Here is a 12,673-nt window from a genome sequence, read left to right as displayed (position 1 = left end):
CCTTTTAGAGGTTTTCAATGAGTATGTCTCTCAGATCAGCCCTAGGCTAGTAGCTTTAAAATATACCAAGGTGGTGATGATCTGAACCATCTTGGAATGTCCATGGGGTAGATGCTTTTCCACCCTCAGAGAGCACAAGCCCTTCCTGTAGTTTGCAGTCTTGGGGTCTTACCAGATCACTTCCTCTGCTGCATGTCTTGACTGAGTCTGTGACCCTTGCAATGACACTGCTCTTCTCCTGAGCAGCCCTTGCTGTCCCTGAGGAGCCTTGCTGCAGGCAGTGCCCTGCCTTCCAAGTGAAATGGAAACAGGTCGGTGCTTGAGGGCGTTGAGTTCTGTGTCCTGTGCTGCCTTCTGTCTGCCTTTGGGCACGGCTTAAATAGATAGCTGGTAATTACTTGTAAAGCCCTTGGTGGCTGTGGCTGGGGCTATTTTGGAAGCTGATTCTCCCTGCATGCCCTGTTGTGGAAGTTGTGGCTGGCTGGAATGGTCCGTCACCCTCTCGCGGTGGTGACCTCCTCTGCTGGGTGTGTTGCAGGGAATTCAAGGGGAGAGCTCTCAGCAATGGCATGTGGACTCTTGGGCTGCCTGCCAGGGCCTGAATTTGGTGACCTTTAGGATGTGGCAGAAGATGCATTTGTAAACTTTGGTTATAGTAACTGGGAGACAAGCAGAGAATGCTGGAGGAGGAGGAAAGCTTTTTTACAGACAAACTGTTTGCTTTCTGTTTGATGTTTATGACCAGCAGCTAGTAGGTAAATATACTAAGAAATGCTGTGACAATTGAAACTGTTGCTCTTTAATAGAATTTAAAATGAAAAAATTATACGTATTTCCTTGAGGAGCATGTGTGTGACACTGAGACCACTGTGACTTCTAGAGCTGGTTTGAACACTTGCTCTGCTCTCTACTTTGCTGGAATCATTAAATTCCTTTTTGTAAAATGAATGCAGTCATATTTTAGAGGTGTCCAGATGTATTTGATGTATCATTACCCATGTAGTTTGTGAGTGATTTTGTTTCCTTTAAGAAGAACAAGCAAGCCAAGGCCTGCAGTCCAGCAGTTGTTTGGGTTACACAAGAATGTGGTTTCATGTAATACCTAATTTGGTACCACTGTGGGTTGTGTCTCCCACCCTGTTCCCCACACCAGCTCTAATGACAGCCTTGTGGCAGGTTAAGCTGGGCTCAGCTGACCAATGGGGACCACTCAGCCTTTCCTCATCTTTGGTCAGCTTGAGGACTTGGACGGGTGAGCTGAACTGACCCACCATGGGGCTGCTTCATAACCCCACCTGGTGCCAGGGAATGCAGGAATCCAGTGTCTGGCTGGAGGAGCAGGCGAGCAGGATTGCCCCAGTGTGCTAATAACAAAATTGGGAAAGGCACCCCTCTTTCCTCGCGGCAGGGCCCTCCTGATGAGAAGGACTGACTGCAGTTTGGTTGTGACAGCCAGCACTTGAGAAGGGGTGCTCATGTTAGTGAAGATCTGCTGGTGAACATTTGCATCGCTCATGTTACAGGTTTGCAGTGTATTCTTGCTCTGCTTGAATGTGTCTGACCTGCAGAGGACAGAGGATCATCTTTCTACTTTCCTTCCAATTGTTACTGCTAATTTAGCATCAGTTTGAAGCTTTGTCTTTGCTTAGAGATCAAATTGCCAGGGACAAGGCTCTTTGTTTTCACTTTGTGGTAAAAGTGGCAAGGTCAGTTCCAGCGGGGCTTGTACGGTTTACACTGCTGAATTTATCTCGTGTATTAAGGGTTTTCTATCACCTACAGCTAATGCATATTGGTAACTCTAGCATCAAAAATACCTTTTCAGCAATGAAAACAAGATCTCTGTTTGTAAATGCGTTTTCACCACAGTGGATAGGAATATCTTAGCAGCCATGTAGAACAGCCTTCCCACCTCTCTTTTTTAATATCTCAAAGAGCAGCATCTAACTTGACCTGCACACTCAGGTCATTCCACTGCATACTTTGCAAGACTTCCTGAATGGCACAGGAGTTCCTTCGTACCAGGAAACAGACAACTTTCTGGGAAAACAAACCTTGAACTCAAGCAAGCTTTTCTTTTCTATCTCCTTCAGAAATAAGTAAGAATTTGAAGATGACAACCTCATGGAGCGACCGACTCCAGAATGCAGCAGACCTCCCTGCAAACATGGATGGACATGCTCTGAAAAAGTACCGCCGGGAAGCCTATCACCGGTAGGTCATCCGTGAAGCTCCAAAACTAAACATAAACCCCACATTTCTTGGGGGTTTTTTTTGCTTGTTAGTAGAACGGGAAGGTTGTTCTTACCTTCCTCATAGAAGTGTTGGTAGAAGAGAGCTTAGAAGACAGCACAGTATTGGCCTATAGGAGTTTGCAAACAGCCGAGTTGAGATACGTGTACTGGACTGAGTGAGGATGTGCTTCTTATTTCAGTCAAAAGATTAATCAAAGTCAGATTTTGGATAGAAGCTTTCATAAATACTCAGAGGCAGCGGTTTTATGATAATTATTGTAGTGCACACTTGGACAGTGCAGAGCCTTGGACACTGGAATGCACAAGTATGAATAAGGAGGAAATCAAATGGGCTCAGAAATTGTTTGAGAATTACACCTAATGTGATAAACTGTGTGACCACAGGAGCGTGCAGGAACACTAGGCAACAGCCCAACCTTTTCTCTGTTAGGTGTACCTAAAACCATCTTTGCTGAAAACAAGTACAGTAAGTAAAGGAGAGAGTTCAAAATAAAAGGAATGTTATCACTCTTAGTTTATAGTTTGGGAATCGAAGTGCAGGCACTAGGTTGTTTTTACAAGATCACATTGGAGGTGTGGTTGAGCCAAAAATTTCTCAAGGTTCCAAGCACAGAGCATAAAAGACGGATGAAGTGTGTATCCTTATCAGATGTCTGGTCTTCTACAGAGTTAAAAACTACAGCATCTAGTAATTGTCAGTATTCTGTTTGTGGGAGGTGTATCTCCAAAGTTTAGCTTGGTTATTTTGAGAAGTCATACAGTGTGATGATCAGAGGATATTCAGCAGAAGGGGAAATGTACGTCTGATGTAGAAACAGAAAAAGAAGTCAAGTTTCTCAACCTCATGCATAAATGCCACGTTGCATTTGTGATTCACATTGGTGGTATTTCTGGGGAAGTGTTTTGGAAGTGTTAGATATCTTTTGATTCTCCAAATGGAATCTAATTTGAGAAAAACGCCTTAGTGCATCATATGATTGGCCAGGTTGTGCAAGTTGCAGTGTCCAGGGCTAAGTAATGGATCCTATGATGTGTTTCCAAAGCCTTCCAAGTTCCAAGGAATATGTTTGAACAACATATCTTAAGTGGTGGCATTATTTGAATCTCTCTGTCAGCTGGTTTGTCAGATATGGAAGCATTTAATGAATGTAACTATATATAGCATGTAAGAAGAGAGGGATTTTATACCATTCCCTGTCAAAAACTCTTCACCTTGTTGCAGTCATTGACAGGTTTACCTTTGTGTCATAAATTCATTTAAAACTTCAGCTGTGTTACTCCTGATTCAGACTGATGGAAATCAAGTCAGAATAATGCCTATATTTTTTTCCAAGTATTTCCTTAACATTTGTTAAGTGCTGACAGTTTGCTAAATGTTGTACAGGATCCAAAGGAAGCCGTGCTTGTCTTTAAGAGCTCATACATTCAAGCCCTCATTATGTTTACTCTTACTTGTGTACGAAACCCTTACTTTCAGAAATAATTTCCTTATGGAAGATGGGAATTCAGTCATGTAAAGGAGGGCTTCCCACTAGGAGCTGGGATCTGGTAGCCCAAAATTAGTCTGTGGTAAAGTTTAGGTACCTGTTTTTAGCAGCTAGAAATGTCTTATGCAAAACATACCAAGCAGAAATGCTGCTAGCATCTCAGATTTTCATGGAAAGCACAACATTGGAAATACATTAAGGGGAGGCACATTTTTGTTTTGGAATTGCTATCCTCTTTCAAAGAGAGAGAGAGAGAGGGAGGGAATGGTAGAGAATGAGAGAACCTGATGCCAAGACTGTAGTATAAATCTGTGCTATTAATGGCTTTGGTATACCAGTTTCATGGGAGTTATTTTGATAATCCAGTATTGTGAGAATCTGAAACAACATCATTCCAGAGGCAGTGTTGTCAGATTTCTATTTCTGGTACTTTTCATGGTCGTAGTGTTAACAGATGTGATGTTACTTTAAAAAGTGCAAACTTAACATGATAGTGTATGACTGAAGTTATTTCCTCTTGGTGTTTGATATGATATCTTTCAGTGTTTTATTAATGCTTCAGATGCAGAATATGTGTGCTGGTCACAGCCGTGAGTTGTAGGATGTAAATGTGTTTCACTAAGGTCCAGGTATGCTCTGACTCTTGGATATTGCTGAAGCACTGAAAATTTTATGAAAAAGAGAAATAGAAAATACAAGGTGTCATTGTCAAGATTATTTTCTTTTTCTTCTTTTTCTTCTCTTTTTCTTTTAGGTTTTTTTTTTCTGTCTCTTTTTTTTCTTACTCACGCAGCTAAAGGAAAAATCCTTGAAAACTTTAATCTAAAGTGACTTAGAAACAAAACCAATAAGAACATTGAATTTAACCTATTACATTTTTGTTACCTTAAAGCTGGTCAAAGTTATTTTATGGGACTAATCTGAAAGGCTGGAGGAGCTTGGCAGCTACACCACATTTAAAGATGAGCATAAGTGGGACTAGATTTTGTTAGCTATGTTGAAAGCCTAGTTGAGCTCAAAGTCATTCAGCAGATTTTCTAAATTATGCTAGGAATGCTTAGTTTTCTGAAGAGCGAAATTTAAAAAAACTTGTTTTGCTGTTTGTTTACTTCATGCTTACTTAAATACCAGTGGAGATACCTAGACCAATCAATTTAACATTCTTATTCTCATGAAGTACACCAGATTTGATGTGCTTGAATTGTAAATGAGTTCAGATTAAATAATGGGAAAAGCTTCCAAAAGCAAAATAGTTTACTTTGGAAAAAATATATAAATGTTCTTGTGGCCATGAAACTTTTAAAAAACTTCTAAAAAATTACCTCTAAAGATGCCACTCTAATAGTTGTAGTTTACAGTGGTCATTCTTACTGGGAATGTGTTTTTTCAGGTGCTGCACTTCTAATTGTATCATAATTGATGGATGGGTGCTCAACATATAATAATTGTTGGCAGAAGTCCCAGTTGAGACTGGTTTAACTGGTGTTGTGCATACTGACTCAGAGTATGATGACTGTATTGTAATCGTATCTGAATGCCATGGGCAAGAATGTTCAGAATCAAATTTTTATAGCTATAGAATCAGAAAAATCTGTTAGGGAGGAGAAGTGGTGGGGTTTTATCTTCAGGGAATTTCTGACAACTTTAATGAAAGCTTTTGTTTAGCTGGTGTTGCTGTCAGACCTTGTTACACAACACTGCTGGCGGCTGTTGGAGGTGAGGTCTGAAGATGAATTAATATGCAAGCTGCATGTTGCTCATTCTCTAGCAGAGGTCACTGGTAAGAGGATACTGCATTACTGTGCTATTGGCAGCGCAGATTTTAATTCGGAAATAAAATGGATGTGTAGTTCTTGGGAGGCTTTTCCTTGGCATGTGTGGTTGTGAGGCCACCTCCCTCCTGTGCTGCTTGTTGACTTTTCCGGGTAGAGGATAATCACTAGATCATTTCTTCTGGAGGAGAACTGTCATTTAATGTGATTGTAATTAGGTAAGAACTAGGTTGACTCTGAGCCACCGAATTGCCCTAGTGTCTATTTTTTAACTTGGAGTGAGCACTTCTAGGCACCCTCTGGATTATCTCACATAGCTCTTTAGGGTTTAAATAGCAACCTCATCAAGTTAAAGCAAATAATGGAAAAAGTTGGTGTTCCATCCACTCTTGTTACTGACAGTTACCAAGATCCAGGAAACAGGTATTTGTACTTATATTTATTTATCTGTGGTTTTGGCTTAGCAGAGCAGTAAGGCTGAAATGACCTTTTTGTTAAACATGCTGGCTTTGTGATGCTTCTACCATTTTGCATCAGAATAATTTGAGACTTCTCTTCCTGAATGTGGGGTTTCTGTTGTTGTTTTAATTGCTGGGGTTTTTTCTTTCTCTTTTGTTTGCTGGCTAGTGCAGGGTATGTGGCATCATGATTCCTAATCCTAATTCTCCTGCTGACTGCTGATAGAGTATTAAATAAGTTGCTTCATAATTCTCTACTTCAGTTTGCTTTCAGAGCACCTTGTGGTGGTGATATAAATGATTTTACTTGTTACTATACACTGAGATTCTGGATTAAAAAATAGCATATACTTTAATAATGACAAAGCAAAAGGATTGCCAATTGGTTGTTTTGATTTAATGGATTAAAGATGTACTTTAGCTTGTTCAAATTTGTAGACTCTGGGCTATTCACTGCTAATCTTGTTTCTTCACTTAATTGTTACTGGATCACCAGTGATTGCAAACAGGTGGAAATGTTGTATAAACAAGGCTGTGAGACTTGAAACTCTTCATCTGTTTAGGTGGCTCTATTGAAGTTGCTTGAAAATTACCAGTTAATTGAGGTGGAAAATTAGTCCAAATTTTTATCAGTCTAAAAGTGCTCTTTTCATGAAACACATTTGGACAGGCCATGTGTGGTGTTTCCATGTACTGGGTAGCTCTGGAGGCTCTGCTGGCCATGGTCTGTCCTCGTGTGTCTGAGAAGCTTCCTCAGATCTTGTGCCTCTCTCTGTTTTGGTTTAGACACTGGAGAAGGGAGAGGGAGTGTCAAGTCTGCAGAACGGGTGAGCTTATAAAAAAGCACACCACTTGCCAAATGAATAATAAAGAAATTACATTGTAAATGTCCCATGATCCTTAGCTTTAATAGTTTCAGGGAGCAGACAAGTGTTATTTTGGGATGGAATCCATATGTGAGCTTCTTGGCACTTTGCTGTTGCCTGGGAAGAAAACCCAAACAATGAAAACAGAAATGGCCAAGGCTATCTCTTTGCATCTGATTCCTGCAGAATTTCAGAGGGAAGTGCTCATAGTTGTGTTTCTGGATACAGCCTCAACATGCTTTGAAGTTCCAGTCATTACTGGATATTCTAGTTTTATGTCACTATAACTGTGCAAGGACAGTTAGACTTGTAAAACTGTGGGGCATGATGGTGGAAATGTTACTAGAAGTGGCCAGGAAATTTTTATATGCACTTCTTTTGTTTCTCCTGATACTATTTCATCCCCTAAAGTTACTCAAGCCCAAATACTGTCTCTAAATATGATTACAAATATTCATAATATTCATATTTGGTTGAAGAAGGAATAAAATACAACTCTGAAAATCTAGAATTAAAAAATAAAACCAAAATGGTATGATAAAAAATAATATATGGAATGGTCAATACCCGCCTTGCGGCGGGTATTAGCAAAAGAACAATTTCATTAGTTTTAAAATTTAAAGCAGTTTATTTCTTCTATAAGGCAGCTACCAAAACATCCAGCACCCAAAGATGAGACATTTTGATAATATGGTAGTATCTTCTTTAGATTGCTCACGTGCTTTGTACCAGATAAATAAAGTTAGTGGGGGAGTTCGCTGCTGCTGGTGGAAGTCAGCTGTGACCAGAATTGTAATGTCATGCAGTGACACAAGTCCCCAGGCAGACCACATCTTGGGACTAGCTGGTCATACTGAGAACATTGAGTTGTCATAACAGTAGAGGGATGTTTATTTCATTATTTGCCTTTTTAAAGAGGCCATGGGGAATTTGGGCGTGGGAGACTATTAAAAGTTAATCCATTTAGTTCCCATTATTTCTTTTTTACTCTTCTAGCTTATTAAAAAAATGGAAGTTGTCCATAAAGTGAAGATTAACCAAAGTTCCTAAACCCTGAGTAAGCAGGAATCTGAGCCTTCTGACTAGTTAGTCCCTGTTTTGTGGTTGGCTCAAGCCCAACTGTCCACCACAGGCTTTTTTAAACACACATGTAGGTTATGCTTAGCCAGCTCCCACTGTATTTGCTGTTTCGCTCAGCAGTGTTGCAATTTTCTTTGTATTTATTTAATTTCCAGTGAAACATACTGCTCAGAAAAATGCTAATTGCTGCAAGGTATTTCTAGACACATTTGGAAAATTATTATAAAGTGCTCTGTTCCAGAAACCTTGTCTCACATGGTTCATTTTCATTTCCTTACTATGAGGAATTGTGAACCATGTGCCAGGTTCCTCCCTAATTGTAAAGTTCTGTGCATTTTGTTTGTTTTGTTGGTCAGACTACAAGACTCTTGTACACGCAAATTTCATTCAGGCACACAATTCTTTAGAGATTTTGCACAAATAAAATAAGAACATTTCTCCCTCTATGTGTTTGTTCCTCTCCAGTGTTACTTGAGAAGAGTTGGGATTTAGGTTCCTGGTTCAGAATTGATTGACAAGAACAGTAACAAAACCAAGAGCAGCTCTCTTGTAAAAATATGAAGGACTATGAGTTGTGGAGTGGTGCTATCAGGGCTGTGTGACTCCCCTGCTGCATGCTCAGCAGTTCCTTCTTCCTTGCAATACAACACATTTTTCTCTTACCCAGCACAATTCGTAGAGCTTAAAAAGAAAATAAATACTGTTGTCATTTAGAGACTTCTGCTGTGGCCAAGCTGCAGGGTTTAATCCTTGAGAAGAACTCATTAGAGGGGAAACATGCTTCGAGGTTTCCCTAAAACAGCTCCTCAAGTCTGTTTTTCCAAACATGGATGTCTGTGCCAGGCTAAGACACCCCAAGTCCAGGTGCTGCTCCCCCAGTCCCAGCGGTGCTCAGGGAGCCCATGGGGCTGGAATATTGTCCCTCAGCCGCCTTCCCCACACATTGTGTCGCTCCAGCCACACTGCACAGGGAGTCCAAAACGCAGGAGATCACAGGGATATTCCTCAGAGCAGAAATGTAAAGCTTGGGTTTTCATGAGGAAGAAAGGATGAAGGTAAGAGAAAGGCAATGTACTGTCTAAGGAGATGCTCTGGGTACCCACAGGTGTGGAGCTGGGTTTAGGCAATACTCACCTCTGCCTCAGCACAAGGAATGCAGAGGGTGTTCTCATGCTGTGCCTACAGTTTGTTTTGTCTTACTGCCCAGTGCTGTTAAGTTTTTAGATCAGCTTAAATTTTAACTCCGGTGCCTCCAGTTAAAGTGATTATTTTCTAAATGGAAAAAACCAAATTCAGGGGAAGGGAGAGCGTGATTTCTTCTGATTCTGGCAAGTGGAGAAATTATTCTGCATTAAATCTTCCTTGCCTAAAAATGTTAGATCATTTTAGTTTTCCTCTTATTCTGACATTGTTTCTACTGCTTGTAATATGGAAGCTTCTTTGATTTTTGTTCATCTGGATTAGCTGTAAAAAACTTGTTATTTCATCCTTTCCTTTCATGACCAGAGGATCTTTTTCCTCAGGTGGTTGAGGTTCTTAGGGCCCTTCAGGTTGCTGTTGCTGTATAGTCATTAAAAACAGCTCTTGTAATTTCTCTATAGCATTTGTTCTGAGGAGAAGTTACTTTTTTGTATCCAGCAGACACAAAGTCAGGTCGAATGGGGCTTGGAGAAACCTGATCTGGTGGAAGGTGTCCCTGCCCATGGCAGGGGCTTGGAATGTGATGATCTTTGAAGTCCCTTCTTACCCCAAACTCTTCTGTGATCCTATGATTTGATTGGTATTCTTGTAGCCAGGCTGATGAGTGTACCTTCAATTGGAATTTAAGAACAGCTTTGAAATGGGCTAAGTTTGCAGCTTCTGAGAAGCACCTGGCTCTTCCCAGAAACTGTCCTAGAGATTTAATCTCAGCTTTTAATTTCAGTTTCTAGGACACTGCATATATTTACTACTTTGAGTAAAACCCTGAATTAAGCTGGTCAGTTTCTGGGAGTAAATATTTGTAAGTAGCTACTTATTCCCTTGTGCCTGAGGAGCACTGTTCATGGGAGATTTCTTTATCAGGATTTACAACTGAGGTCCTGAGTGCCTACAAAATAAACCAATATCTATCTGGGCCTTCACAAGAGAAGTGAAACTGGTCCTTTTTTTTTGTTTTTTTAACCACTGTTTAGTCTTCATTTAATCTGCCAAGGCATATGCAAGTTTAAATTGATTAAAGTGTTCTCATTTCCTGTCCTGAACATGTTGTGTAATAGACTTGTTTAGCTTTTTTTAATATTTGCTCTGTCTCACTCCAGCACTGGTGGGTGAAGTAATTACCACATCAGATCAGTTGGCAGGATGCCTTGAAATCTGCCAGGTTGGGATGTGATTAGACCCTGCAATTTATAGGTCATAGGCAATAAGTGCAAATTTATGGTGGAGAAAGGGGCATCTTCACCAGCTGTTAATAAAGGGTACTGCTATGGTAATTTTCATGTTTCAGTCAAAAGACTTATTTTGGAACAAAAATATACTAATGGGTGCCATTTGTTTTGTTGTTCAGAAAACTCTTCCATATCTTCAGTCTCAAGGTGTGCTGGTTTTGCGTTCCATTTCTAAATACTACAAAAGCAAAGGATGATAATCTGTCAGAGGTTTAGGGAACTTTCCATGGTTTTTGGTCAGTTTGCTGTCATCATCATCTGAACACAGGCAGGCTGGACTGGAACAGATCTCTTGGGTCACAGCTCCCTTGTTTGTGCCTTTCACAGGCACTGTCATATTGCCCTTTCTGTGAGTGCATTCAGCTGTATCTTCGTACTTGGGGTTTTTATCCTCATTTGGGAAACTTACCAAATGTTGCAATTCTGAAATGATCTTGTGATCTTTAAATTTCCCTTCTTGCTTCTGTCCTGTGTAAACAGTCAAAAAACTCTGCTGCAGTTTAAGTTTAGATGAAGCCTAAAGGCAAGAGCAGAACTGGGCTCTTCAGATTAGACAAAAAAATTTGCTAGTGTCTCCTGGAGGTATGTTATTCCTTCTTAAAGCTCTGCATTCTCAGAATCAAGCTGCACAAACATGAGATCAGAAATTACGTGCTTGAATTAGCTAACAAATAATGTTTCCCGACAGCAGCAGCAGCAGTGCATAATCACATGCATTATACAAAGTATCAGACTGTATTTAGTACTAAATACTGCTTCTCCTTGGGCTCTTGTAAATCAGAGCTGTCTCGATGTTAAAAGACAAACACGGATTCAGATTGCAGATTCAGATAATTTGCTCCACCTACTCAAAAGCCAGCTATTTCAGGAGTGAATTTTAGTGAGTTACGAGCCTATCTCATGTTTCCCGAAGGCATTTCTTTACCAGTTTCCAGTGTTCATCCTATCACTTTGCCTTCTTTAGGTAATACATAAATCTATTAGAAAAGAGCGTCATCTATAACCTCCAAGGCCCCTTAGTGACAAGCCCCATTGTCAAAGGCAGGCACTTTGCCAGGAAACAGTGACTCCCAGAGAGAGTGTGCAAGGTTAGGGGGAAAGTGTACTATTGCCAGAGAAACTGTATTCCAAGTGGATTTGCGTGGAACAGCAACAATATCCAGTGACTGGTTAAATTAGCCACAGATGTGTTTTCTAGAACACTGTCCAAGAAGATATACAGTACTTTAGGGCTTGGTTCAGGCATAATGATCTTCTGAAGTCAAATCAGATCCAAGCAAAATTGCATGGGTACCAGGGAAGCTTTAAAGGAATTCTGTAATATGATTCAGACAAGTAGATGAATCAGACTGCTGCGAGCTGAGCGAGGAGCACGTCGGTGAGAGATGAGGTAAGAGGACTGCACAGCAGCCTGGTGTGAGGAGTTTGCTGCTAAAATGCAGGCTGTGGCCGATTGCCAGGGCCGGTGCAAGGGCGCGTTGTGCCGGCCACCTGTCCGGAACGTGCGTGCGGAGCCGCATCTCTCCGGAGCTCCTCCAGCTTCCCCGAGCCCTGAGCGCTCGGCTCTGCGCTCGCCGTCCCCGTGTGCCTCGCTGTCCCCGAGCCACGCCGTCCATCCCATGGTTAGGATATCCCCTTGAGAGGATAATTACTGCTGAGGGCAGTGCATTTAGTAAATACTTGGAGAATTTTCACGCGTTGAAATCAGTACGAGTGAAGGCTCTGGGACTTTCCTCGTACGGGTGAATTTTGTCTTGGCATCGCAGCTCGAGCAGTGGGATTTCGGTCTGGGATGGGTGTTGAAAAGCTCAGCTTCCCTCCCACAGACGAGTTCCGACTCTCATTTTTAAAGTTCAGATAAGCCAGTGGAAAGAAGTCCTGTTGAATTACAGATCTGCTTTATGCTCTAAAGTTCTGGGGAAACATAAGCAGCTTAGTTACTGTCGTAGTTGGAACAGGAAGCAAGAAAAGCTTTTGTTGTATTCTCTGACCTATTTCTTTACCGTGTTATTTACTTGAACTAAATTGGATATCGTGTATTAATCTAAATCTAAAAGGGCCTGGAAGTATTCAGTCTAGAGTCTCTTTGTAATAAGCATTAATGGTAAAAGTCAGATTTACAAAATAGCAGTTGGCAAGTTTCAGAGGAGTTATAAATTAAAATTTTCACAATAGAAATGGCATATTATTATTTATTTATAAATAATTTTATAAATTTAAATAAAAAGCTTTATTAAATGTTTTTAACATTTAATTTAAATATTGGTGAGAATGTGAAAATGGATCTGTTTGAGTTTGCTTTGAATTTCCAGATATAGTTCCAAAG

General features: G+C 40.6%; 1 protein-coding gene across 8 annotated transcripts in view; it reads left to right on the top strand.

Annotated features, from left to right (window-relative positions):
• The window catches only part of NT5C2 (5'-nucleotidase, cytosolic II), a 63,994-nt gene that overhangs the window by 19,769 nt on the left and 31,552 nt on the right, over nt 1-12,673 (top strand). For 7 of the 8 annotated variants that reach the window (XM_058840674.1, XM_058840672.1, XM_058840670.1 and 4 more), the window contains one exon: nt 2,094-2,214. In XM_058840674.1, coding sequence (XP_058696657.1) covers nt 2,114-2,214 — 101 coding nt within the window. In that variant the 5' untranslated portion in view covers nt 2,094-2,113. Of the gene's footprint in view, nt 1-2,093; nt 2,215-12,673 lie in introns of those variants that run through there. The other variant, XM_058840678.1, reaches the window with a different exon arrangement.

The sequence above is a fragment of the Poecile atricapillus genome, chromosome 6 (assembly GCF_030490865.1).
Source record: "Poecile atricapillus isolate bPoeAtr1 chromosome 6, bPoeAtr1.hap1, whole genome shotgun sequence".
Lineage (NCBI taxonomy): Eukaryota > Metazoa > Chordata > Aves > Passeriformes > Paridae > Poecile > Poecile atricapillus.
Note: the sequence above shows the minus strand (reverse complement) of the source record. Positions and strands in the feature narration are given on the sequence as shown.